Below are 24917 nucleotides of genomic sequence, written 5' to 3'. Positions count from 1 at the left end.
GAGGCAAATTTGAACTATTTAGATCGGCACTTGGAGTTGGGAATTTTGCATTAAGGGGGAGTGTTGAATATTGATACAAAATTAGTTCGGATTAGATGTTTTCCAGATCAGCAATTGACGTGATGTAATTGGGTTAGTTATTTACTTTAGATATAACTAGTAGTGGGTAGTTTCTCCTAAATTTAGTTAAGACATGGGTTGTGGGAAGTTATGTTATTTTTAGCTTAAGTGGTTCTGTAATTCAAAAAAATATTGCATCTTTGAGTTATTGTATTAAGAAGTTTTTGTTTCAGCAAAAACTCTGTGTTTTGTCTATTTGCAGTAAAAATTCCAACATTGTGTTAGTAAAAATTCCAACATAGAGGAGGGTAAGAGAGAGAGTGAGAGAGGGAACGAGCGAGTTAGAGAGAGAGAGAAAGCTATAGAGAGAGACGGTGAGGGGCCATTGCAGCAGCGCTAACGGCGGTAGGTCGGCGTTGGCAAGGGAAGGAGAGAAAGAGAGAGCGAGAGAGAGAGAGAGAGGAGGGTAGGAGAGAGAGTGAGAGAGAGTTGGTGAGAGACCTATAAAGAGGGAGAGAGAGAGAGGCGGTGGGGGGGGGGGGGGGGGGGGGGTGAGGTGGTGGTGGCAGCAACGACGGCGATAGGTTGGCGTTGAAGAGAGAGAGAGAGAGAGAGAGAATAAGTGAGAGCGAGAGACCAAAAGAGAGGGAGAGAAATTTAGGCGGAGAGAGAGAGGCGGCGAAGGAGGGGAAAGGCGGTAGCTGCGGCGGCGGCGGGGCCGCCGCAGCCAGCTGGCTCGGCCGGGTTGGCCGAGCTGGCTGTTGTTGCGCGTGGCGCTCTCCCCTCCTGCCACTGCATGGCACGAGGCCGACCACAGCGTGGCCGGCTACATCGTGCCATGCAATTATTTATTAATTTAAATATATATATATATTTTAAGGTAGGGTTGTTACAAATCCGACCATCCAAGATAGTAATTTGCCCTTTCCAACTAGCAAGTCTTTTCTTAATTTTTTCAATCATCGGTGTCCGGTCCTTCTTCCTCAGTTATTGTTACGAAGAGGTAAACCAAGATATTTTATAGTTAATTCCTCTACTGCACAATTCAATAGGTCAACCAATTCGTTGTCTTTCTCTTTGTTTTTACAAGATACACCAAATAACTTTTTTCAAATTTTATTTTCATATAGAAATAGTTTCAAACCATAAAGTAAGAATTTTAAAACCATCAACTCTCCATGATTAGCTTTTAAAAACAAATAGCATATCATCTGCATACTGTAGGTTGATGACACCCTTATCACACACATCAGTCCCCAAACTAGTTAGCAAACCATGCTTTTTAGCATTATTCAATATTTTGTTAAGACCATCAGCAGCAAAAACAAAGAGGTAAGGAGACAAATTGAAACACTCGTGTAAAAAAAATAAAAATTTAGCACACGTGCCACGCGGGTGCACAAGCGCATGTGCTGACTTCTTCTTCCTCCCCCATCCACACCTCTTGCAATTGGTTGCGAGAGGTGGGAGAGAAGTGCGTCGGAGTGGAGCTAATTCCACTCTGCATCCCTCTCCTCCACATCTATATTTAAACCCCTTTCCCCTCAAGCTTTTCCACTTTTTGCAACATCTCTCTCTCTCTCTCTCTCTCTCTCTCTCTCTCTCTCTCTCTCTCTCTCTCGCTCTTCCACTTCCTTTCTCTCTTCTCCTCCTAGCCATCGAAGCCTTCGTCGTGGGCAGCGAGTCACCGGAACGCCGACAGCCAACCAAAACCCCTCATCTCAATCTTCGGGTCAGCCTCCATCCCTTCTTTAATTTAATTTGAATATTGCCTAGTTAATCATGTTTAATTATAAGTTTATTTATTTCTACCTTCACCGGAGAAATTCGCCAGCCGACGACCTCGGGTCGACTACCCACCGGTCTGGAGAGTTTCCCCGCTTCAGCCCCTTGCCGTGGGTACCCAATTTTGGTACCCACAGGGCGCAGGAGAGGCGATGCCATGTCGCCTCCCACCGTTGGGTCACCACCGGCGGACTTAGGCGGCCACCACCAACGGTGGTGGCCTCGCTCGTCAGCCTCGACTGACTCACCTCTTCACATGGAAGAGATGGGTACTCGAGATGAGGGCTTCGAGCCCATCTTTCATTGCACTTGGAAGCTCCATGGCCACCGGCCATGGAGTTCCTCAACTCTTACCATCGACCTCATCGACTTGGGGAACCGATGGTGCTAGGCTGCCGGCGACGGGGATCACCGGCATCAGCACTACTTTTCTTCTCAAACTTTTTCTTCTCCTCTATTTTCTTCTCTAAGTAGGAGACGAGGAGAAGGGGTGGGGTTTGGGCCAACTCCCACCGCATTCTGATTTGGGCTGTGAGGTGGGCCGCAGCCCACGCCCATGCCCACGAGCCTTTTCTAAGGCCTCGGTGGACTGGAGCCCAGTCCACCACCTTAGAGTCTGGTAGGCTGCGGTAGGCTCACAACCCACCTCCTCACCTCGTTGGACTGAGCTCTGGAGCCTAGTCCACCATCTTAGGGTCTTGTGGGCTGCAGTAGGCCCGCAACCCACCATCTCAACTTGCTGGACTGGGCCCTTGAGTCCAGTCCAGCACACCTTAGAACCTGGTGGGCCGCCCGCAGCCCACCTCCTCACCTTGCTGGACTGGACCCTTGAGTCCAGTCCAGCACCTCTTAGAATCTGGTGGGCTGCGGTAGGCCCGCACCGCAGCCCACCTCCTCACCCTGATGGACTGGGCTCTTGAGCGCAGTCCACTACCTCTAGTCTAGTGGGCTGTAGGTAGGTTAGCAGCCCACTCTCTCTCACCTAAGTATGCTGGGCCTTGAGCCCAGCCCAACTTTTGGACCATAGACTAATTATTTTTCTCAACCATGTTATTAATAAAATTAGGATTAATACATAATTAAAATAGGTATTTGAATTTATTAGTCCTTTCAATTATCTTCGACACTTGCAAATGTGAACGACTCTAATTTTACTATAAATGACCATTTTTTTCAAATTAACATAAAATAATATATTTGGATCTAGAGAACCAAACTTAATTTATACAACAAGGTAGTTAGTCCTATAAGTTAATCTCTCTTATGTTTATTTTATCTATAAATTATTAGACCCATTACTATGTGGGAAGATCTCGAAATTCAGGAGGGACCAACTGATAAGGAGAGTGAGATGGATTCCAGAGATATCCCAAGCAAGTAGAATCCTATATTAGTCTACAAATAATGTATACTCACGTCATTTCTTACCTGCATTAATTGCATGCCATTTCTTAATTGCAATAATTACATGTTATTCTTTTATTTGTATTAATTGCATGTGAATTCTTACTTGCTTTATTTTCTACTTATTGCACATGTATGATAGGCTCTATGCATTGTTTATAATACATGTTATTTTAATGATCATGATATAATAAATAATAGAAGTCATGGCACCACGTGTACGTATCATTGTTAGATGAGTCCCAACTAGGCAGTGCCCTTCTCACTCACTAAACCCGAAGTTAAGGGAAGATTATATTATATAGTATTATATTAGCGGTCTACACCTGAGGTCGTTAGCTAGTGGAGCATTCAGGTGATTAAACTGCCCTAGTTGGAGACTTGTCTAGTATGATAGTAGTAAAGATGATTTGAGAGGTAGGGTTATAGTTCTAACGGTACCCGAGGACGTAGGGTTAGGGCGACTATCGAACTGTGTGCTCTTAACCGCCGTATGCGATGATTCTGCTCTGTGCGATGATTCAGCTACAAGTAATGAATTTGCTATGTGCGATGATTTACTAGAGCAGTCTTGATGGGTCTACGACTGAGGTTTTTAGTCTGATGGCCATAGACAACTGGTCATATATAGCATCGTCAGGCATATATGGGCGATATAACGCTAGATGACTACTCCCCCTTGATACTATATTGCGTATTGAGACATGTCATTAGTGACTCAGTTTCTATGTGGATTTTTATGAAATTAAGCTATGATGATGAAAGTTATTAAAAGTTGTACTATACACATTTTCTTGATATGTTTATAAATTTGCATTTCTATTTATCATGCAGTACAATATTAATAGATTACTATTGAATTTTACAATCTGAGCCCCGTGCTCACCGTCATTTTGGTGGAAATATTTCAGAGCTAACGAATATCGAGGAGTAGCATATTCATTTCCCTATTTAGTATTGTTTATTCTGTTATTTCTAGTTGGACTTAGCCTCTGCGAGGGTATTTATGTTTAAAATTTGTGTTTTGACTTGTATTCCTAGTGACTTGTTGATGCCTGTGATATTGTAACTTTGGATTATTTGTTAGATTATTATGGTATTTCTAAACTTATCGAGATACTTTGTGAGATTATTTCATTGACAGGTCACGTGAAAATTATGTGAAAATTTTTCATTTGAGGAACACATGATCTTTGAAAGTGGGTGTTTCACAAATGATATCTTTGTCATAGACACTTCTTACATTTGAAATAATTCTCCAAGTCATAATTAAAATAACAGCTGAAGACCCATAGAATACATCACCCAATGAATCTACTTGTTTTGAAATGACCTTTATTAAAAAATATCAGCCAAATAGCTTAATTTCAGCATAATACCTTCTTTTTTATACTTCTTCATTTCAAAAGCAATCTCATAAGCACTAACCATGTTATATAGAATATACCTGTCTTTTATAAAAGCACTGTGACTCATTAATCACCTTACAAAGCCTACTGGTTAAGACTTTGGTGATTATCTTATAACTATAATTCAACAGTCTTATCGGCTTAAAAATCCTCTACTCTATCAGCCCCATATTTTTTTGGTAATAGACAGATCATAACATAATTATATATATATATATATATATATATAAAAGTCCCTCCTTGATATAATAAAAAATATATATTACTTTTTATTTCATCTTATCAGGTGCTTACGGCATTACTGGCTTTGGCATATAGTGTTTAATCCTTTAGTATTAATTACTCCCAGATCACCACGCATGCATGCTACCAACTAATACGTACGTAAGCTTCACTTAGCAATTGGGACGGCATGCAAGACCACGGTCTCCACCGTGAGCCCTGGCCCGAACCCAAACAGCACTCCCCACTCCAACCCATCTCCGGTGGTGGACTTCCCCTCCTTCGCCGACCTCTGCCGCATCTCATCCATCACGAACATGACGCACGCGCTCGACATGTTGCCGTACTCGCTGAGGACGTGTCTCGTCGCCGCCATCTTCTCCTTGTGTAGCCCTAGCTTGGCTTCCACCTGGTCCAGGATCGCCGGCCCGCCCGGGTGCACCAGCCAAAAGATCGAGTTCCAGTCGTCGATGCCAAGCTGCGCGAAGGCGTCGGTGAGGCTCGTCTCGATGTTGTTCGAGATGACGCTGGGTACATCCTTGAGGAGGTGGAAGGTGAGACCCCTCTATAGTACAAGCAATTTGAAATTAATTATAAACCTCAAGTGTGCACATGAACTGGAAGTAGTATTCTATATTGTTAATGATAATAAAATACAAAAAAAAGAAGAAGAAGTAATGCTTTATAAATTTTCTTTAGATGACCTCTCGAAGATGGCCGTCAATGGCGCCCTTGGAGTCCGGGGCGATGGTCTGGCTGGCGTAGACGAGTTCGTAGATCGGGCGCTCCACGGCTAGGTCGGGGTCGGATCCGACGATGACAGCGCTGGCGCCATCCCCAAACAATGCCTGACCGATGAGGGAGTCAAGGTGGTCCTCCGACGGCCCCCGGAAAGTCATGACGGTCGACTCAGAGCACACCGCAAGAACCCGCGCCCCGCGGTTGTTCTCGGCCAAGTCCTTGGCGAGGCGGAGCACGGTGCCGCCGGCGAAGCATCCCTGCTGGTACAACATGAAGCGGTTGACGTTGGAGCGCAGGCCGAGCAGCTTGGTGATCTGGTAGTCGGCGCCGGGCATGTCGACGCCTGAGGTGGTGCAGAAGATGACGTGGGTGATGTTGGACTTGGGCAGCCCCCACTCGTTGATGGCATTCACCGCCGCCTCTGCCCCTAGCCTTGGGACCTCTTCCACGACGATGTCTTGCCGAGCGTTGAGGGATGTTCCCCTAAACTCGCACATGTTCGGGTTTGCCTTTAATATGTCGTCAGTTAAATGCATGTGACGCTTCCTAATCATCGACTTCTCGCCTGAAAAGAAAAATTAATCCCATGCATCCATGCGTAGTTGCACGTACGCATTGATTTTTATGAGCGCCATTTTTGCTATTTGGCCCCTCCTTGTCTCTAAAATTGGTTTGTAACACAGAAACTTACATAGGTTCTTAAATTTATTCTTGAGGTCGGTGAGGTGTTCGCTGTTGGTCATGCGAAAGTAGTAGTCGGCGTAGTCGCTCTGGTACACGACGTTGTCCGGCGAGGCAGTGCCGATGGCGAGCACCGTGGCGGGGCCGTTCGCTCTCTGCGCCTTCCTGAGGTCCTCCAATGTCGCCATTACTCTCTAACTCGGTCCGAGTCGGGAAGTACGACTCCGAAGTTAGCGGGATAGTAGAGGAAGGAGAAGAAGATGAAGGAGGGATATTCGATGTTGTTGGAGTTAAACCATGGGTGTGTATGGGTATTTATAGCTTCGGCCGGGGATGAACGGGTCCACTTGGACTTGGGAACGTTCACTCCGGTGCGGTGTTAGATGGGCCATCGCCTTGGACTTTTAAGAATTGCCGACGTCACACCGTGGTTAGGTGCTCACGTGGGTGTGCAAATAATCCGAAAATTCAACAGATGGCAGTGGTGGATAGGCTAAGCAAAAAGTCCTTCATACTATGCCGGTATCTGTAGGTCTCCGGTCTATATGTTCTCTGTTTGAATTGTTAGGCTAAAATTTATCCTTTTTTCTTCAGTAGTGCGTACTACATGTGTGTGCATGTGTGTGTGTGTGTATATATATATATATGATTTTGAGCTAATTTCTTATGAGGAAAGCTCTATATTTTTCAAACAAATCCAATGTAATCGTATTTTATTTATAATTTTTAGTTTTTAAATAACATTAAAATTATATAGTAATATCGTTGTATTAAAATTTATGAATAAATATTAGTAATATTACTATGTTTTTAATAAAACAATATGGCCAGAAAGCTTTCGTTGAGATCTTACTAATATTAAATAGTTTCAAAATTATTTAAATTTAGTTAGTAGGTTTATTTAAATAAATGAGTAAAATATTAGAAAAGAATATTCATCTTATTAGGTGCGAACTGCATTAGATTATTCTTTATTGACTAATTAGATAGATTTCGGATTATGGGAATATTGGACACCCAAAAATAATTTGAGAATAAATAGAAACACCAATTTCTAATAAGCTAGAATCAAAATAAGCTTCGAAAATACTAAATTAATATCTAAATATCGAATTTGACAAAATCAACAAATTTAAAACTATTATTTTTAAATCTCAAATATTTTATTAATGAACAATAATTTATTTCCTTCTTCACGTCATCTTATCATTTGCATACTGCACTAGATTAGATTGCGTACTGACTCATTTTACTATCCGGATATTATTCATTAATATATTCTACTGCCAAATTGATACGACGACGTTGGCTTGACTTAGCGTGCCTGTGCCAAGTCTGAACAGCCAGATCAATTGAGCAGTAGCTAATCCTTTATTAGTATTAATTATTCCCACACTACCAACTTGTACATACGTAAACTTCACGCAGCAATTGGGAGGGCATGCAAGACCACGGTCTCCACCGTGAGCCCTGGCCCGAACCCAAACAGCACTCCCCATTCAAGACCATCTCCGGTGGTGGTCTTCCCTCCCTCCGCCGACCTCCGCCGCATCTCATCCATCACGAATAGCACGCACGCGCTCGACATGTTGCCGTATTCGCTGAGCACGTGCCGCGACACCGTCAGCTTGTCCTTGTGCAGCCCTAGCTTGGCTTCCACCAGGTCCAGGATCGCCCGCCCGCCCGGGTGCACCTGCCAAAAGATCGAGTTCCAGTCGTCGATGCCGAGCTGTGTGAAGGCGTCGGTGAGGCTCGTCCCGATGTTGTTCGAGACGAGGCTGGGGACGTCCTTCCGGAGGCGGAAGGTGAGACCCGCCTATAGTACAAGTAATTTGAAATTAATTATAAACCTCAAGTGTGCACAAGAACTCCAAGTACGTAGTATACTATATTGTAAATGATAATTGTTTTCTATAAAGTTTCTTTAGATTACCTCCAGAAGGTGGCCCTCAATGGCGCCCTCGGAGTTCGTGGCGATGGTCTGGCTGGCATAGACGAGTTCGTAGATCGGACACTCCACGGCTAGGTCGGGGTCAGATCCGACGATGACGGCGCTGGCGCCGTCTCCAAAAATAGCTGCGCCGACGAGGGAGTCAATGTGACCCTCGGACGGCCCCCGGAAAGTCATGACGGTCGACTCGGAGCACACACCTAGAACCCGCGCCCCGCGGTTGTTCTCAGCCAAGTCCTTCGCGAGGCGGAGCATTGTGCCGCCGCCGGAGCATCCCTGCTGGTACAACATGAAGCGGTTAACGTTGGAGCGCAGGCCGAGTTGCTTGGTGATCTGGTAGTCGGCGCCGGGCATGTCGACGCCTGAGGTGGTGCAGAAGATGACGTGGGTGATTTTGGACTTGGGCTGCCCCCACTCCTTGATGGCCTTCACTGCCGCCTCTGCCCCTAGCCTTGGGATGTCTTCCACGACCATGTCTTGCCGAGCGTTGAGGGATGTTCCCATGAACTCGGAGATGTTCGGGTTCGCCTTTAATATCTCCTCAGTTAAATGTTGGTGACGCTTCCTGATCATTGTGTTATCGCCTGGAAAGAAATTAAGAAAGAAAAAAATTAATAAATATAAAACCATGCATCCATGGGTAGTTCCACATACACGTTCATTTTCATTAGCACCAGTTTTGCTATTTGGCCCCTCCTTGTCTGTAAAATTGATCTGTAACACAAAAACGTACATATTTTCTTAAACTTCTTCTTGAGCTCTGTGAGATGTTCACTGTTGGTCGTGCGAAAGTAGTAGTCGGCGTAGTTGCTCTGGTACACGACGTTGTCCGGCGTGGCAGTGCCGATGGCGAGCACCGTGGCGGGGCCGTTCGCTCTCTGCGCCTTCCTGAGCTCCTCCACTGTCGCCATTGCTCTCTAACTCGGTCCGAGTCGGAAGTACAACTCCGAAGGTAGCAGGATAGAAGAGGAAGGAGAAGAAGATGCAGGATACAGAGTAGGAGGGATATTCGATGTTGTTGGAATTAAAACAATGGGTGTGTTTGGGTATTTATAGCAGCGGCTGGGATATATAATATCCAAATTTCGTCGGACTTTTGTCACCGTGGTTAGGTAGCTCGCGTGGGGGCGAAGAAAAATATGAAAAGTAAACAGATAGAGCGCAGTGTTAGATAAAGGTTTAAAAAATAGTTATTAAATTTCGTCGGACTAATATTAAATACTTTCATAATCATTACTAAGTAAAACCGAGCATATTATTTAAGAAGATATTGTATGGATAAAAATAAAAAATTATATTACACGAAATAAGTATATAATAGTCTAGTGAATATTAATTATGTACCCACCTCCTACTCCTTAATTGATATTACACTAAATGAGCTGAAATTATAATAGTAATGGTAACTATTTCCTCAGCGGATGTTAGAGGTTAAAGTTTTAGTTATTTTAATTTACTAGAGCATATTATATGTATATAATTTGAGCTTATGATTTTATAAAGTTTGCTAGGTTGTTTGACGTATGGCTGCGAAGAAAGGATTGAAATATTATTTTTCTTAGCTTTAAATTATAATTAATCCCATGTGATATTTTCGGGGTCGTTACGTTACCTATGTTGGTGTTTTATTATTACTATTTTGCCTCCTAATTCTTTACAAGACAATATGCGTTTGACCGTTATTTTGGTCATATATGAAATATTTAAGGAGCAAAATTAGTTTGAAATTTTGAAAGGATAATTTTCTTTTCACCCATAAACTATTACCCATCTCTATAATTACCTCGTGAACTATTAGAAATATCTCATCCTCCCGACAACTTTAATAAAATTAGTAAATTAACTAAATTACTCCTCCATTTATAATGGCAAGATAACTAAGTGGCTTAGCTAATATTAAATATTTTATTAAAAAAAAAAATTCTTTAGTGCCCTCTGCTATTTTCTCCCAAATTTAACATTGATCCCACAATGTAAAATCTGTTGCATCCCATTCTCCTAAAGATTGTTGGAGAACCTCATCCTTGATGCCACCGGGAAGATTATCGACTTCAGGCTCTCTGCCCTTGTAGGCTATGTGCGCACAAACGACCTCCTCCATACCACGTGTGGCACCCTGGCCTACATGGCGCCAGAGGTCATCGACAAGAAGGGCTACGATGGGGCCAAGTTCGACCTCTGGTCCTTCAACATCATCCTCTTCATCCTCCTCGCCAATAATGTATATGGCTAAGTTGCTTATTATGTTAGCCATTATATTCCTTACCATTTTGTTCACTTAATTGCCAATAAAATTAAGTGAATTTTCACCTACATTAATTCAATTCGTAATTTATTTACCATCTACCATATATAATAATAGGCAAATTTTCTATCTAGAGTTGATTTAATTGTGATCCACAATTGGGTCGTAATAAATTACTACATATATTTTCATAATAGGTATATAATATATATACTCTTAGAATATTGTCAAGATATTATTTTGAAAATATCCTTCTTTCCTAGTACAATATGGTAATATCTCTTATTTCATACCATATTTACCATCTCATATCTCGTAAAAATCTGTTAATGCTAATTAGAGTTGATTCTTGTCGTATCTTTTCATTCATTGTTGTAGTGGCCTCATTCAACTATAAATAAGTCACCACCACTTAGTACATCTCAATACACAAAAATATAATCAATGATTCCACTATTACAATTCTACTATTCTCTTTCCTATTTAATTTTCTACAATTTCTACAAAGAGTGGTGTATTCCACGGCAGTTTTCAAAATAAGTATACTATCACATGCTACTTCTATAACCTATGTGTTTTAGAGCCATTGTTAGATTTTTTTTGGGAAATACGTATTTGATCATGAATGTAGTTAGAATACTTTGTAGAAATTAGGATTATAAAAGATTTAAAATATGAAATGCGTGTGCAGTACAAAGTACAAGTATTCAAATGATCACTTAAACGCAGAAGGTGTTGCGGGGCCTAGAAACGACCGATTAGGTGTTTAAATGCTTGAGTACTCAAAGTGATTTTCTGGCAATATTTTCTCTCACATATGTAAGTCATTAAACTCTAGTTTGAGATAAAAATAAGATAACATACTTTGAAGTCTTAAAAGAGTTTTTATTAGATTAATTTTCAGAAATAAAATAAGTTTTAGAAGATTTAAGCATTTGTAGAGATACTTTGATTGTTCTCGCTATATTCATATTTGGAGTGACTTGCTATCTTGAGGGATACTGATCAAGACAGCTTAGTTTGGAATTGAGGTTCAATAAGATTTCCAGCCCTTAATTTATATTTGATAATTTTATAGAAAATATCCTATGTTTTGTTTTTATATCATTAACACTTCGGACATCCAAAATAATCTAACATAAGAATATCAGCAATAAATGAGTGGTGTTACAAAGCCATAACTTAAGTTCGGTTCCTTATATAGGATGTTAATTGTCAAAGGATGATCCACGAGTCATCCTGATATTTAAGCATGCGGGTCCGACAACAATGTTATGCCAAAACTCTTTTAGGAGTCTAAATTAGCAATTTTTATCAAACAAATTTTTAATCTCCGCAATGATTAAAGTAAACTAATTGACTAAATAAGTTTAATACTCTCTTGTCTCATTACAAATTTTAGTGTGAAGACCTAGAAAGTAAAAAAACTTAGACAAGATTTGCAAATTCATGCGCAGACAAGTATTTTCTGATTCGTAATTATTTCTACAGGCTGCATGCATTGCATCACTCTTATTTCAGAAAAATGTGATCTGAGCCAAAAAAAATATCCATCTCATTGGGAAACACGAAGATAACGATTACTGACTTGTTAATCATAAATATTATGCCACATATTGCTTCGTTAACATTTGTATATATTTCATGCATGCCACCAACTACTACGTACGTAAACTTCATGCAGCAATTGGGAGAGCATGCAAGACCACGGTCTCCACCGTGAGCCCTGGCCCGAACCCAAACAGCACTCCCCACTCCAACCCTTCTCCGGTGGTAGACTTCCCATCCTTCGCCGACCTCCGCCGCATCTCGTCCATTATGAACAGCACGCAGGCGCTGGACAAGTTGCCGTACTCGCTCAGCACGTGCCGCGACACCGTCAGCTTTTCCTTGTGCAGCCCTAGCTTGGCTTCCACCTGGTCCAGGATCGCCGGCCCGCCCGGGTGCGCCTGCCAGAAGATCGAGTTCCAATCGTCGATGCCGAGCTGCGCGAAGGCGTCGGTGAGGCTCGTCTCGATGTTGTTCGAGACGAGGCTGGGTAAGTCCTTCAGGAGGTGGAAGGTGAGACCCACCTATAGTACATGCGATTTGAAATTAATTATAAACCTCAAGCGTTCACACGAACTCCAAGTAGTATACTATATTGTTAATGACAATAAAACAAAAAAAAAAATGTAAATGTTGTTTTCTATAAATTTTCTTTAGATTACCTCTCGAAGGTGGCCGTCAATGGCGCCCTTGGAATCCGGAGCGATGGTCTGGCTGGCGTAGACGACCTCGTAGATCGGGCTCTCGACCGCTAGGTCCGGGTCAGATCCGACGATGACGGCGCTGGCGCCGTCGCCAAACAATGCCTGGCCGACGAGGGAGTCAAGGTGGTCCTCCGACGGCCCTCGGAAAGTGATGACCGTCGACTCGGAGCAGACCGCAAGAACCCGCGCCCCGCGGTTGTTCTCGGCCAAGTCCTTGGCGAGGCGGAGCACGGTGCCGCCGGCGAAGCATCCTTGCTGGTACAACATGAAGCGGTTGACGTTGGAGCGCAGGCCGAGTAGCTTGGTGATCTGGTAGTCGGCGCCGGGCATGTCGACGCCGGAGGTAGTGCAGAAGATGACGTGAGTGATGTTGGACTTGGGCTGCCCCCACTCGTTGATGGCTTTCACCGCCGCCTCTGCCCCTAGCCTTGGGATCTCTTCCACGACGATGTCTTGCCGAGCGTTGAGGGATGTTCCCATGAATTCGCACATGTTGGGGTTCGCATTTAATATCTCCTCAGTTAAATGAAGGTGACGCTTCCTGATCATCGTCTTGTCGCCTGGAAAAAGAATAAAATAGAACCATGCATGCGTGCATGCACGTACACATTCATTTCATATTTTGCTTTTTGACCCCTCCTTGTGTGAAAAAATTGGTATATATATATGTAACACCAAAAACTTACATATTTTCTTAAACTTCTTCTTGAGGTCGGTGAGATGTTCACTGTTGGTCATGCGAAAGTAGTAGTCGGCGTAGTCGCTCTGGTACACGACATTGTCCGGTGTGGCAGTGCCGATGGCGAGCACGGTGGCGGGGCCGTTCGCTCTCTGTGCCTTCCTGATCTCCTCCACTCTCGCCATTGCCATTGCCATTGACATTGCCGTTGCTCTCTATCCCGGTCCTACTGGGAAATAGGATAGAAGAGGAAGGAGAAGTGGGAGGAAAAGGAGGGATATTCGATATTGTTGGAGTTACGAGATGGGGTATTTTTATAGCAGCGGCTGGGAAATGGGGATCAGCGGGGCCTACTAGGAGTGGTGACCGTTCGCTCCGAGACGAGGTTAGATGGGTCGTCACGTTGGACTATTTTTGTGATGGAGCCGCAAAAGTTATGGAATTTCTGACTTTGTGCGTTGGGTGCTCGCGTGGGGTGGAAAAATCTATAGAATGTAGCTGGGCAGTCCTCAGATTAAACGTTATGGATTCCAAATTAATGGCAGCTTTGACTAGTTTGCTCAACGCATTAATTAGACCGTTATTTATCCTTACATGAAAAATAATATATCTAACTTTACTAATCTACTTGATTTTCTCCGAAAGAGCGGTAGTGTAAAATCTCATATGACAATTCTCACAACAATTATATTATCACTTACTACTTTTATAACCAATGTGTTTTATAGCCCTTAATTTATATTCGACAAATTTATATAAAATAAAAACAAATGCCACCATAAGGTTGCACATCTGAGCTTGCCTTTTTGAAATAATATACCTAGTTTAATTAGCAAGGTTAGCAGTATATAGTCCTCTTAATAAAGCAAAAGAATTAGTCAGTTTATTTATTTGTTTTTAATGGGGAACACAAGATGTTATTATATTTTATCAGTAATGGTATCATATTATGGTTGGGCCAATGGTTTTGTTGTTTGAGAAAAACTTCGCATGAGCAGAATAACAACACACACTCATCCACATAGAAAGTGGCTCAGAGTAGAGTACAAAGGACTTCTTGAGTAATGGATTAAAAAGGCTCTTCACTTTTCTTGAAACCATGCCATGATGGGGTCCTCCATGCTAAACCTATTCCCAGCAACATTCTCTCTCTCTCTCTCTCTCTCTCTCTCTCTCTCTCTCTCTCTCTCTCTCTCTTGCATGTCAGAGCAGAAGGGCCTTTTCTCTAAAAGGTTGAGAAAGTTTTCCAAAGTCCATAAAGTTATTAATTAAACATCACGTTGTCTCTTAAAGGTGATGTTCATCCGACCCGAATTTAAGTTAGACCTCTGAACTTTATTGCCACCTCTATAGTTAGGTGCTCACGCGGTGGGTGGAAAAATCGAGAAAAAAGAATCCAGAGAAGCTAATATCAAATTCATAAGAGTTGATGCAACTTAGTGAAACAATCTACCAAGTACACTCGCATGGATCAACTCATCCCCTGCAGCAGCACAGGGAGAATCCTAATCTCCTGCCTAATCTTCCCCCACAATCTTCCCCTCTTTCTCGAGCACGCAACCCACTGACTACCCGGCGCAAGAAGATGGCATACTACCGGCCCCTTTACCTCCTCCTCCTCCACCCCAAGAATTCGCTCAAAAACCCTGAGCAGGACGCCTACCCTCTTGGTGTGGATGGAATTTGGCCGTGATGACGACGTACGGCGCGGTCGTTGGAGCCGGGGATGGGGTCGTCGGCGTGTATCTTAGCTGTGAGCTAGGGGATGATGGGGAAGATAGAGTTGAGGACTCGGAAGAGGGTCTTTGATGTGAGGTGATTATTCTCTTGATAATTAAAAGCAAGATAAAGTAGATAAAAAATTTTAAAATTTTCTTACTACGCTTGATTCACTTGTACAAGATTATATATATATATATATATATATATATATATATTAGTTTAAATAACTCATGACTCTCAGTTATCCAAAAAATTACTATAATTTAAAGGCATAAGAAAAACTAAGAATCATTTCAAAATCAAAATATTATTTTTAAATTCTACACTAATCAATTAATCTAATTTACTAGTCAAATGAGCTAAATAAATATTCTAACATTTGAGGAGGATTTTAAGGAGCATGAATTGAGATGGAGGAGCTGCACTATATCTTAATATTTAAGCTCCAGTTCAATCCGGCTCGGCTAAACTTGAGCTGAGTTGAGCTTGAATTCAAAACTAGGCTTGAAATTAATTTAGCTTATTTTTGACTCTCGCTTGCACTCCCAGATAAGCTAAGCTAAAAGTTGTACTAGGTCGATTATCAATGGGAAGCTCTCTAGATTTTTGAACTTTAGTGATTATTTTAAGAGAAAATTATATTTTATCCCTAAATAAGCCGAAATTCATTTCACTCTGATATAATTTTATTTATATCATTTTACACTGTCATATTTATATATTTAAATTGAATAAACATCTTAATAGTCTACTAGTCTATTAAAGAAGAGAACGTTACAACTAACACTCTATATTTTGATTATATTATAAGTAAAGTTATCTCCTTTTATTATCCTAATATTAGAATCTTATTTGCTAAAAAAGAAAATATCAAACCACACCGTACCTTTTCATAGAGAATATAATTTAACCAATTCACTGGGTTAAGTGACCATAGAACAAAATGGGACATTAAATCAAAACATCGATTTCTAATAAGATAAAACCAAAGTAAGATTCTAAAAAACTAAAATTATATATATATATATATAAATATCGTAGTTCACAAAAGCAACAAATCTAAAACCATTATTTTTTAACCTCAAATTTTTATATTAAAGAGAAATAATAATAATAAATATAACAATAATTTCGGAAATATAAAATTCACGTTTTATTTCATCTTGGTGAATACCGCATTAGAATATTACGTACTGATTCACTTTACTATCCGGAGTTTATTCATTAATAATACTGCCAAATTGGTACGACGACATTGGGTTTGACTTGTAGTGCCAAATTAATCTGAACAGCAAGAATTGAGCATAAGCTAATCCTTTGCTATTAGTTACTCCCACGTCAGCATGCATGCATGCATGCTACCAACTAGTACGTACGTAAACCTCATGCAGCAATTGGGAGGCCATGCAAGACCACGGTCTCCATCGTGAGCCCTGGCCCGAATCCGAACAGCACTCCCCATTCCAACCCTTCTCCGGTGGTGGCCTTCCCTCCCTCCACCGACCTTCTCCGCATCTCATCCATCACGAACAGCACGCAGGCGCTCGACATGTTGCCGTACTCGCTGAGCACGTGTCTCGTCACCGCCATCTTCTCCTTGTGCAGCCCTAGCTTGGTCTCCACCTGGTCCAGGATCGCCCGCCCGCCTGGGTGCACCACCCAGAAGATCGAGTTCCAGTCGTTGATGCCAAGTGGCGTGAAGGCGTCGATCAGGCTCTTCTCTATGTTCTTGGATATGAGGTCGGGTACGCTCTTGAGGAGGCGGAAGGTGAGCCCGACCTGTTTGTACCAATTAGTTCGAAATCTTACTAACTTAGGAAGATAAGCACAAGCAGTTTGAAAAAAGTTGTATATATACACTAACAGTTTCAACGCAATCTATAAGAAGTAATAAATTGTAGAAAGGTGACCTCACGGAGCTGGCCGCCAATGGCGCCCTCAGAATCGGGGAGGATGGTCTGGCTAGCGTAGATGAGTTCGTAGAGGGGGCGCTCGACGGCTAGGTCGGGGTCAGCTCCGACGACGACGGCGCTGGCGCCGTCCCCAAACAACACCTGGCCGACGAGGGTGTCAAGGTTGGTCTCTGATGGACCCCGGAAAAGGGAAACAGTCATCTCAGAGCAAACAACAAGAACACGTGCCCCGCGGTTGTTCTCCGCGAGATCCTTCGCGAGGCGGAGCACAGTGCCGCCGGCGAAGCAGCCCTGCTGGTACAACATGAAGCGGTTGACGTTGGAGCGTAGGCCGAGGAGTTTGGTAAGCTTGTAGTCGGCGCCGGGCAGGTCGACGCCGGTGGTGGTGCAGAAGATGAGGTGTGTGATCTTGGACTTGGGCTGCCCCCACTCCTCGATGGCCTTCGTGGCAGCTTCTTTGCCTAGCTTCGGGACTTCTTCCGAGAGGATGTCTTGCCGTGCGTCAAGGGATGGAGCCATGAATGCACAAATGTTGGGGTTCTCCTTTAATATCTCCTCACTCAACTGGAAGTGACGTTTCTTGATCATCGACATGTCGCCTGAAAAATTAATTAATTAATCATGCATGCATGCACGCAATTAATAATGTCAACTGTGAAATGAGAAAATCCCTAAAAAAAAAAAATCCAACTTACATATTCTCTTAAACTTCTTCTTGAGCTCGGTGAGATGCTCACTCTTGGTCATGCGAAAGTAGTAGTCTGGGTAGTCGCTTTGGTACACGCAGTTCACAGGCGTGGCGGTGCCGATGGCGAGCACGGTGGCTGCGTCCTTTGCTCCCTGCGCCATTTCTCTCTAACTCGATCGGTCCGAGTGGCAAGTACGATATCTTCAGAGTGCAGTGGAGGAGTTAGGGTGTGTTTGGGTTTTTATAGCCATCGGCTGGAGGGGGGTGTATAGGGGTGGTGAGCATGAAACGGTCGACTAGGAATGGGGGCCGTCACGTTGGACATTTGTGATCGATCGAGGCCATAAATTTTACTTTAGACTTTCTTTCCGGCGTGACACTGATGGCAAGGTGCACCCGTAGAAAAAACCAATGGTACGAAGGGTTAGATGGGGTATACTAAATTCCTTTGTACGTACTAAGCCGGTATATATCTGTACGTACGTAACTCAGTACTCTAATATTTGTTGGGCGTTATTACAATTTGCATGGCTGATCCCGAACTTCAATTTTGACTAGATTTATTGCTGAACAAGATAGCAGCTCAAATGTCTAGATCGTTGTTATTTGGACAGGAAAATGATATATATATATATATATAATTTGACTAGATTTGCGAACTGGAGACCTATAATTTCTTCCAAAAAAGAGTCGTGAAATCTCACGACTGTTGTCACAAAAAGTCATATTATCACGTGCTATCTTAGAAATCTGGACCTATTTTGTATAAGATCTAGAAGACAACATGCGATTAGGTAGGTCTTCCTCTTCTTTTCCTTTTCCTGTTCAATCGATGGCTTTCTATTTGGCCAGCAAATTAAGATTTTTATACACCGTAACAAACTGTTTAAACGTCGAGTAAAACTTATATCAGCGTAAATACAAACGCTCTGAATGTCCTAGTTGGTAAAGGTTGTGTTGGTGTTTAATTATTAACGCCGGGCAAAAGCTCTTTTCCAACCGCTTATACATGTTGACAGTAACTCATGTTCCGATAGTTTAAGTGCCATATATCTTTACCTCTTTGTTCACTTTTCGATTGACTTTAGACATGTCATCATAGTAATAGTAGAAAGGTTGCGACAGTCTTCTCAAAGGCGGGCTCTCCCATCTCCTTACCCTTCCTTTGCCTCTAAACTGGCTTTCCTTATGAACGGATAGCCCTAGAGGAATGAGCCCACAGGTCGGAAGGAAAGCAAACTGAAAGCTCTACTTACGAGCGTCCGTAACTTGACTTGCTCGAAAGTATTTTCACCGTCGATTAATTAAATCGGTTTAAGTTGGATGGCCAACATTTATAAATACCAGAAAAATTACATGTGTCAGCGTTTAGATACAAGCCAAGCAAAATATATGTGCCAGCATTTACGAAATGTCGGAAGATAACTTTAGCCGACAGATTTATATGCTGCAAAATATTTATATTTCGACATATATAAATGTCAGTATATGTTGTTTGTTTAGCATATAAATACACCCGAAAAATATTTTAAATTTTTTTAAAATTATAAAAATAAAGATATCAAAACTAATACTTTAAATAACTTACTAGATCAACATAGCGTCAGCGTCATTATTGAATGAACTTCCATCCCAAAATATCTAAAAGAATGGCAAAATAACTGATCAATCTCTTCCTTATAATTTCGACAATCCAATAAAGCATAACAAAGTTTTGGGAGGCCTTCCAACCTTTTGAATTCAACTCCATTTCCTGTTATTAAATTGGAACACTACTGGACCTTCATCAACTTCAACCCAATATTTAATTATTTACCTTATGTCTTATATATATATATATTTGATACTTGAAATATTGGAAGATTGTCAATGAATTTTCATTATGGAAATGAAAATTGTAATTGTCCTTTCTAGTCAATGGACATGTTTACCAAGTAAGAGGCCAATGCTGTCGTTGGATGGAATTATTAAGCAATCTTTTAGTGCTCCTCATTGAGCTCCTACATAAAAATAGAAAAAGAGATTATATTAGAATTAGAAAATAAGCTGGACGTGATAAGAATGTCATCATATACTGTATCAATAACAAATTGCACACAAAAACAACTTTATGTAAGGGAGCATTTGATTTGATTGCGACTTACAACTAAAAGTCTTTAACTACTAAATATACTCATTTCCACATTTTCAACTACAAAATTTTAACTAAAATGACGGGATATCACATAACCCCATAAACGATGGGTGTGTTTGGGTATTTATAGCTTCGGCCAGGGATGAACGGGTCCACCTGTACTTGGGAACGTATTTATAGCTTCGTTAGGTGCTCGCGTGGGCATGCAAAAAATCGGAAACGTCAACAGATGACAGTGTTAGATAGGGTATGCTAAAAGTCCTTCGTCTAAGCCGACAATCTGTTGTTCGGTAGTCTATGTCCTCTGTGTGGATCGTTGAGGTTAAAATCATATACTGTATGTATATGATTTTCAGCTAATTTCTTAGAGGTAAGGAGACAAATGATCTCCGTCTTAGACCCTTCTTAATTTAAAATAATTCTTCAACTCACAATTTAAAGTAACAGCAGAAATCCAATTTTCACATAATACATCACCCAATTAATTCACTTCACTTGTTTCTAAATCCCCTCCATTTAAAAATATCAGTCAAAAAGTTCCATCAAACTTTATCATAGGCTTTTTCAAAGTCTAATTTTAGTTTAATACCTTCTTTTTTATGCGTATTGATTTCAAAAACAATTTCATGAGTACTAATCATACTATATAGAATATACCTGTAATTTATAAAAGCACTTTGACTTAGTAATTACCCTATCGGTTAGGACTTTGGTGCTTATATTATAATTACGATTCAACTGGCTTATCGGCCTAAAGTCCTCAAATCTGTCAGCCCCACATGCCCCACATTCTTTGGTATTAAACAGATCATAACATAATTTAATCTAGATAAGTCTCTCCGTGATATAATAAAAAATATATATTTCACTTTTTATTTCATCTTATCATGTGCATACTGCATTATTGGCATTGACATATATTGCCTAATACTTTAGTATTAATTTCTCCCAAATCACCATGCATGCATGCATGCTAACAACTACTACGTACGTAAACTTCATGCAGCAATTGGGAGGGCATGCAAGACCACGGTCTCCACCGTGAGCCCTGGCCCGAACCCAAACAGCACTCCCCATTCAAGACCATCTCCGGTGGTGGTCTTCCCTCCCTCCGCTGACCTCCGCCGCATCTCATCCATCACGAATAGCACGCAAGCGCTCGACATGTTGCCGTATTCGCTGAGCACGTGCCGCGACACCGTCAGCTTGTCCTTGTGCAGCCCTAGCTTGGCTTCCACCAGGTCCAGGATCGCCCGCCCGCCTGGGTGCACCTGCCAAAAGATCGAGTTCCAGTCGTCGATGCCGAGCTGTGCGAAGGCGTCGGTGAGGCTCGCCTCGATGTTGTTCGAGACGAGGCTGGGGACGTCCTTCCGGAGGCGGAAGGTGAGACCCGCCTATAGTACAAGTAATTTGAAATTAATTATAAACCTCAAGTGTGCACAAGAACTCCAAGTACGTAGTATACTATATTGTAAATGATAATTGTTTTCTATAAAGTTTCTTTAGATTACCTCCAGAAGGTGGCCCTCAATAGCGCCCTCGGATTTCGTGGCGATGGCCTGGCTGGCATAGACGAGTTCGTAGATCGGGCGCTCCACGGCTAGGTCGGGGTCAGAACCGACGATAACGGCGCTCGCGCCGTCTCCAAAAATTGCCGCGCCGACGAGGGAGTCAATGTGGCCCTCGGACGGCCCCCGGAAAGTCATGACGGTCGACTCGGAGCACACCCCAAGAACCCGCGCCCCGCGGTTGTTCTCAGCCAAGTCCTTCGCGAGGCGGAGCATGGTGCCGCCGCCGGAGCATCCCTGCTGGTACAACATGAAGCGGTTGACGTTGGAGCGCAGGCCGAGTTGCTTGGTGATCTGGTAGTCGGCGCCGGGCATGTCGACGCCTGAGGTGGTGCAGAAGATGACGTGGGTGATTTTGGACTTGGGCTGCCCCCACTCCTTGATGGCCTTCACTGCCGCCTCTGCCCCTAGCCTTGGGATGTCTTCCACGACCATGTCTTGTCGAGCGTTGAGGGATGTTCCCATGAACTCGGAGATGTTCGGGTTCGCCTTTAATATCTCCTCAGTTAAATGTTGGTGACGCTTCCTGATCATTGTGTTATCGCCTGGAAAGAAATTAAGAAAGAAAAAAATTAATAAATATAAAACCATGCATCCATGGGTAGTTCCACATACACGTTAATTTTCATTAGCACCATTTTTGCTATTTGGCCCCTCCTTGTCTGTAAAATTGATATGTAACACAAAAACGTACATATTTTCTTAAACTTCTTCTTGAGCTCCGTGAGATGTTCACTGTTGGTCGTGCGAAAGTAGTAGTCGGCGTAGTTGCTCTGGTACACGACGTTGTCCGGCGTGGCAGTGCCGATGGCGAGCACCGTGGCGGGGCCGTTCGCTCTCTGCGCCTTCCTGAGCTCCTCTACTGTCGCCATTGCTCTCTAACTCGGTCCGAGTCGGAAGTACAACTCCGAAGGTAGCAGGATAGAAGAGGAAGGAGAAGAAGATGCAGGATACAAAGTAGGAGGGGTATTCGATGTTGTTGGAATTGAAATAATGGGTGTGTTTGGGCATTTATAGCAGCTGCTGGGATATCTGATATCCAAATTTCGCCGGACTTTTGTCAACGTGGTTAGGTAGCTCGCGTGGGGGCGAAGAAAAATTGGAAAAGCAAACGGATAGAGCGCAGTGTTAGATAAAGGTTTAAAAAATAGTTATTAAATTTCGTCGGACTAATATTAAATACTTTCAGTAAGGGTAACTATTTCCTCAGCGGATGTTGGAGGTTAAAGTTTTAGTTATTTTAGTTTACTAGAGCATATTATTGTATATAATTTGAGCTTATGTTTTTAAAAAGTTCGCTAGGTTGTCTGAAGTATGGCTGCGAAGAAAGGATTGCAATATTTTTTTCTTAGCTTTACATTATAAATATCCCATGTGATATTTGTCGGGGTCGTTGCGTTATCTATGCGTTTGACAGTTATTGTGGCCATATATGAAATATTTATGTTGAGCAATCTACTTAATTGCACTTCGTGTAAGATAAGAAGTCAGATTTGGGTGCTGAGTAAGAAATTAGGTTAAAATTTTGAATTGCGGGAAAGTAGCACATTTTCTATAAAATATTATTTATAAGATATTAATATGAAGTCAGAATAATATAAAACCATATGTATTACATGGATGATATCATAATCTATGACCATCCTACTTGGATGTTTTTCTTATTCGGACTGCAGCTCGGTGTAATAGAATTATAATCCAGGTAAGAGTTGGATGATACTATATACTTAATTATTTATTTCTTGTGGAATTTACTACTTTTCTTGATTATGAGTTATTATAGTCAATTTTGTCATCTTATAATATATTATGTTATTTCTTATTTATTCACTCTCTCGACTTATATAATAATTAAATTAAATTTAATACACTCATAACGTGTTTATATTTCTCAGTGAGAATCACAAAATATTTTTTCTCAGATAGCTTACTATTGATTTTGATTTGCACAGTTTGATCTTATACTTAGTCATCAGTAATGTGTTCATAAAGATCAATAAAAAGGGCTATAATGAGTTAGTATCAAAGCTATCTTGTTTAGAGTCCAGTTTAACTCAATACATTGCTTGAGAATTTAAAAAAAAAAGATATATACAAATATCTGTTTACACATTGTTCAATATGTACTACAAGAAAAGAGATACCTACTTATGTATGAAAACCATCGTTATACCTATATAGTTTCAGTAACAAAAAAATACAAAAAAATTTCTTATCAATTTGCATCATTGTTTAAATAAAAAGTTGGTTTAAGACGGCGCTGGCGCCGTCGCCAAACAATGCCTGGCCGACGAGGGAGTCAAGGTGGTCCTCCGACGGCCCTCGGAAAGTGATGACGGTCGACTCGGAGCAGACCGCAAGAACCCGCGCCCCGCGGTTGTTCTCGGCCAAGTCCTTGGCGAGGCGGAGCACGGTGCCGCCGGCGAAGCATCCTTGCTGGTACAACATGAAGCGGTTGACGTTGGAGCGCAGGCCGAGTAGCTTGGTGATCTGGTAGTCGGCGCCGGGCATGTCAACGCCGGAGGTAGTGCAGAAGATGACGTGAGTGATGTTGGACTTGGGCTGCCCCCACTCCTTGATGGCTTTCACCGCCGCCTCTGCCCCTAGCCTTGGGATCTCTTCCACGACGATGTCTTGCCGAGCGTTGAGGGATGTTCCCATGAATTCGCACATGTTGGGGTTCGCATTTAATATCTCCTCAGTTAAATGAAGGTGACGCTTCCTGATCATCGTCTTGTCGCCTGGAAAAAGAATAAAATAGAACCATGCATGCGTGCATGCACGTACACATTCATTTCATATTTTGCTTTTTGACCCCTCCTTGTGTGAAAAAATTGGTATATATATATGTAACACCAAAAACTTACATATTTTCTTAAACTTCTTCTTGAGGTCGGTGAGATGTTCACTGTTGGTCATGCGAAAGTAGTAGTCGGCGTAGTCGCTCTGGTACACGACATTGTCCGGTGTGGCAGTGCCGATGGCGAGCACGGTGGCGGGGCCGTTCGCTCTCTGTGCCTTCCTGAGCTCCTCCACTCTCGCCATTGCCATTGCCATTGCTCTCTAACCCGGTCCGACTGGGAAGTAGGATAGAAGAGGAAGGAGAAGTGGGAGGAAAAGGAGGGATATTCGATATTGTTGGAGTTACGAGATGGGGTATTTTTATAGCAGCGGCTGGGAAATGGGGATCAGCGGGGCCTACTAGGAGTGGTGACCCTTCGCTCCGGGACGACGTTAGATGGGTCGTCACGTTGGACTATTTTTGTGATGGAGCCGCAAAAGTTATGGAATTTCTGACTTTGTGCGTTGGGTGCTCGCGTGGGGTGGAAAAATCTATAGAATGTAGCTGGGCAGTCCTCAGATTAAACGTTATGGATTCCAAATTAATGACAGCTTTGACTAGTTTGCTAAACGCATTAATCAGACCGTTATTCGTCCTTCCATGGAAAATAATATATCTAAC

The 24917-nt window shown here is 42.2% G+C and overlaps 6 protein-coding genes across 7 annotated transcripts; all 6 read right to left on the bottom strand.

Annotated features, from left to right (window-relative positions):
• Nucleotides 1-4493: 4493 nt before the first annotated feature.
• On the bottom strand, nt 4494-6571 carry LOC140763867 (chalcone synthase 1-like). The gene is made up of 3 exons (XM_073102244.1): nt 6313-6571; nt 5585-6186; nt 4494-5445 (listed from the first exon to the last, which is right to left on the bottom strand). The coding sequence occupies exons 1-3, from the start codon at nt 6488-6490 to the stop codon at nt 5050-5052; spliced, it is 1176 nt and encodes a 391-aa protein (XP_072958345.1). The 5' UTR covers nt 6491-6571; the 3' UTR covers nt 4494-5049.
• Nucleotides 6572-7390: 819 nt separating this feature from the next.
• LOC140763861 (chalcone synthase 1-like) lies at nt 7391-9269 on the bottom strand. Its single transcript, XM_073102233.1, has 3 exons — nt 8987-9269; nt 8236-8837; nt 7391-8118 (listed from the first exon to the last, which is right to left on the bottom strand). The coding sequence occupies exons 1-3, from the start codon at nt 9162-9164 to the stop codon at nt 7723-7725; spliced, it is 1176 nt and encodes a 391-aa protein (XP_072958334.1). The 5' UTR covers nt 9165-9269; the 3' UTR covers nt 7391-7722.
• A 2703-nt stretch (nt 9270-11972) lies between these two features.
• LOC140763851 (chalcone synthase 1-like) lies at nt 11973-13671 on the bottom strand. The gene is made up of 3 exons (XM_073102222.1): nt 13437-13671; nt 12709-13310; nt 11973-12570 (listed from the first exon to the last, which is right to left on the bottom strand). The coding sequence occupies exons 1-3, from the start codon at nt 13630-13632 to the stop codon at nt 12175-12177; spliced, it is 1194 nt and encodes a 397-aa protein (XP_072958323.1). The 5' UTR covers nt 13633-13671; the 3' UTR covers nt 11973-12174.
• A 2679-nt stretch (nt 13672-16350) lies between these two features.
• On the bottom strand, nt 16351-17949 carry LOC140762622 (chalcone synthase-like). Of its 2 annotated transcripts, none has more exons than XM_073100497.1 (3): nt 17760-17949; nt 17062-17663; nt 16351-16930 (listed from the first exon to the last, which is right to left on the bottom strand). In XM_073100497.1, the coding sequence occupies exons 1-3, from the start codon at nt 17911-17913 to the stop codon at nt 16535-16537; spliced, it is 1152 nt and encodes a 383-aa protein (XP_072956598.1). In that variant the 5' UTR covers nt 17914-17949; the 3' UTR covers nt 16351-16534. The 2 variants fall into 2 exon arrangements, with proteins under 2 accessions (XP_072956598.1, XP_072956605.1); XM_073100504.1 differs by having other exon boundaries at nt 16351-16903.
• A 2794-nt stretch (nt 17950-20743) lies between these two features.
• Nucleotides 20744-22421, bottom strand: LOC140761839 (chalcone synthase 1-like). Its single transcript, XM_073099315.1, has 3 exons — nt 22149-22421; nt 21398-21999; nt 20744-21280 (listed from the first exon to the last, which is right to left on the bottom strand). The coding sequence occupies exons 1-3, from the start codon at nt 22324-22326 to the stop codon at nt 20885-20887; spliced, it is 1176 nt and encodes a 391-aa protein (XP_072955416.1). The 5' UTR covers nt 22327-22421; the 3' UTR covers nt 20744-20884.
• Nucleotides 22422-23636: 1215 nt separating this feature from the next.
• On the bottom strand, nt 23637-24567 carry LOC140762763 (chalcone synthase 3-like). The gene is made up of 2 exons (XM_073100705.1): nt 24322-24567; nt 23637-24195 (listed from the first exon to the last, which is right to left on the bottom strand). The coding sequence occupies exons 1-2, from the start codon at nt 24509-24511 to the stop codon at nt 23687-23689; spliced, it is 699 nt and encodes a 232-aa protein (XP_072956806.1). The 5' UTR covers nt 24512-24567; the 3' UTR covers nt 23637-23686.
• Between the last annotated feature and the right edge of the window lie 350 nt (nt 24568-24917).

The sequence above is a fragment of the Typha angustifolia genome, chromosome 1 (assembly GCF_048772165.1).
Source record: "Typha angustifolia cultivar Huaian chromosome 1, ASM4877216v1, whole genome shotgun sequence".
NCBI classification, from domain to species: domain Eukaryota; kingdom Viridiplantae; phylum Streptophyta; class Magnoliopsida; order Poales; family Typhaceae; genus Typha; species Typha angustifolia.
Note: the sequence above shows the minus strand (reverse complement) of the source record. Positions and strands in the feature narration are given on the sequence as shown.

Coding starts and splice junctions, on each gene's coding strand:
- LOC140763867 (XM_073102244.1), bottom strand. CDS start 6,490: ATGGCGACATTGGAGGACCTCAGGAAGGCGCAGAGAGCGAACGGCCCC. Junction 6,187..6,312: donor GAATAAATTTAAGAACCTAT/GTAAGTTTCTGT, acceptor TTTTCTTTTCAG/GCGAGAAGTCGATGATTAGG. Junction 5,446..5,584: donor TTGACGGCCATCTTCGAGAG/GTCATCTAAAGA, acceptor CTTGTACTATAG/AGGGGTCTCACCTTCCACCT.
- LOC140762763 (XM_073100705.1), bottom strand. CDS start 24,511: ATGGCAATGGCAATGGCGAGAGTGGAGGAGCTCAGGAAGGCACAGAGA. Junction 24,196..24,321: donor GAAGAAGTTTAAGAAAATAT/GTAAGTTTTTGG, acceptor TTCTTTTTCCAG/GCGACAAGACGATGATCAGG.
- LOC140763851 (XM_073102222.1), bottom strand. CDS start 13,632: ATGTCAATGGCAATGGCAATGGCGAGAGTGGAGGAGATCAGGAAGGCA. Junction 13,311..13,436: donor GAAGAAGTTTAAGAAAATAT/GTAAGTTTTTGG, acceptor TTCTTTTTCCAG/GCGACAAGACGATGATCAGG. Junction 12,571..12,708: donor TTGACGGCCACCTTCGAGAG/GTAATCTAAAGA, acceptor CATGTACTATAG/GTGGGTCTCACCTTCCACCT.
- LOC140761839 (XM_073099315.1), bottom strand. CDS start 22,326: ATGGCGACAGTAGAGGAGCTCAGGAAGGCGCAGAGAGCGAACGGCCCC. Junction 22,000..22,148: donor GAAGAAGTTTAAGAAAATAT/GTACGTTTTTGT, acceptor ATTTCTTTCCAG/GCGATAACACAATGATCAGG. Junction 21,281..21,397: donor TTGAGGGCCACCTTCTGGAG/GTAATCTAAAGA, acceptor CTTGTACTATAG/GCGGGTCTCACCTTCCGCCT.
- LOC140762622 (XM_073100497.1), bottom strand. CDS start 17,913: ATGGCGCAGGGAGCAAAGGACGCAGCCACCGTGCTCGCCATCGGCACC. Junction 17,664..17,759: donor GAAGAAGTTTAAGAGAATAT/GTAAGTTGGATT, acceptor TTAATTTTTCAG/GCGACATGTCGATGATCAAG. Junction 16,931..17,061: donor TTGGCGGCCAGCTCCGTGAG/GTCACCTTTCTA, acceptor TGGTACAAACAG/GTCGGGCTCACCTTCCGCCT.
- LOC140763861 (XM_073102233.1), bottom strand. CDS start 9,164: ATGGCGACAGTGGAGGAGCTCAGGAAGGCGCAGAGAGCGAACGGCCCC. Junction 8,838..8,986: donor GAAGAAGTTTAAGAAAATAT/GTACGTTTTTGT, acceptor ATTTCTTTCCAG/GCGATAACACAATGATCAGG. Junction 8,119..8,235: donor TTGAGGGCCACCTTCTGGAG/GTAATCTAAAGA, acceptor CTTGTACTATAG/GCGGGTCTCACCTTCCGCCT.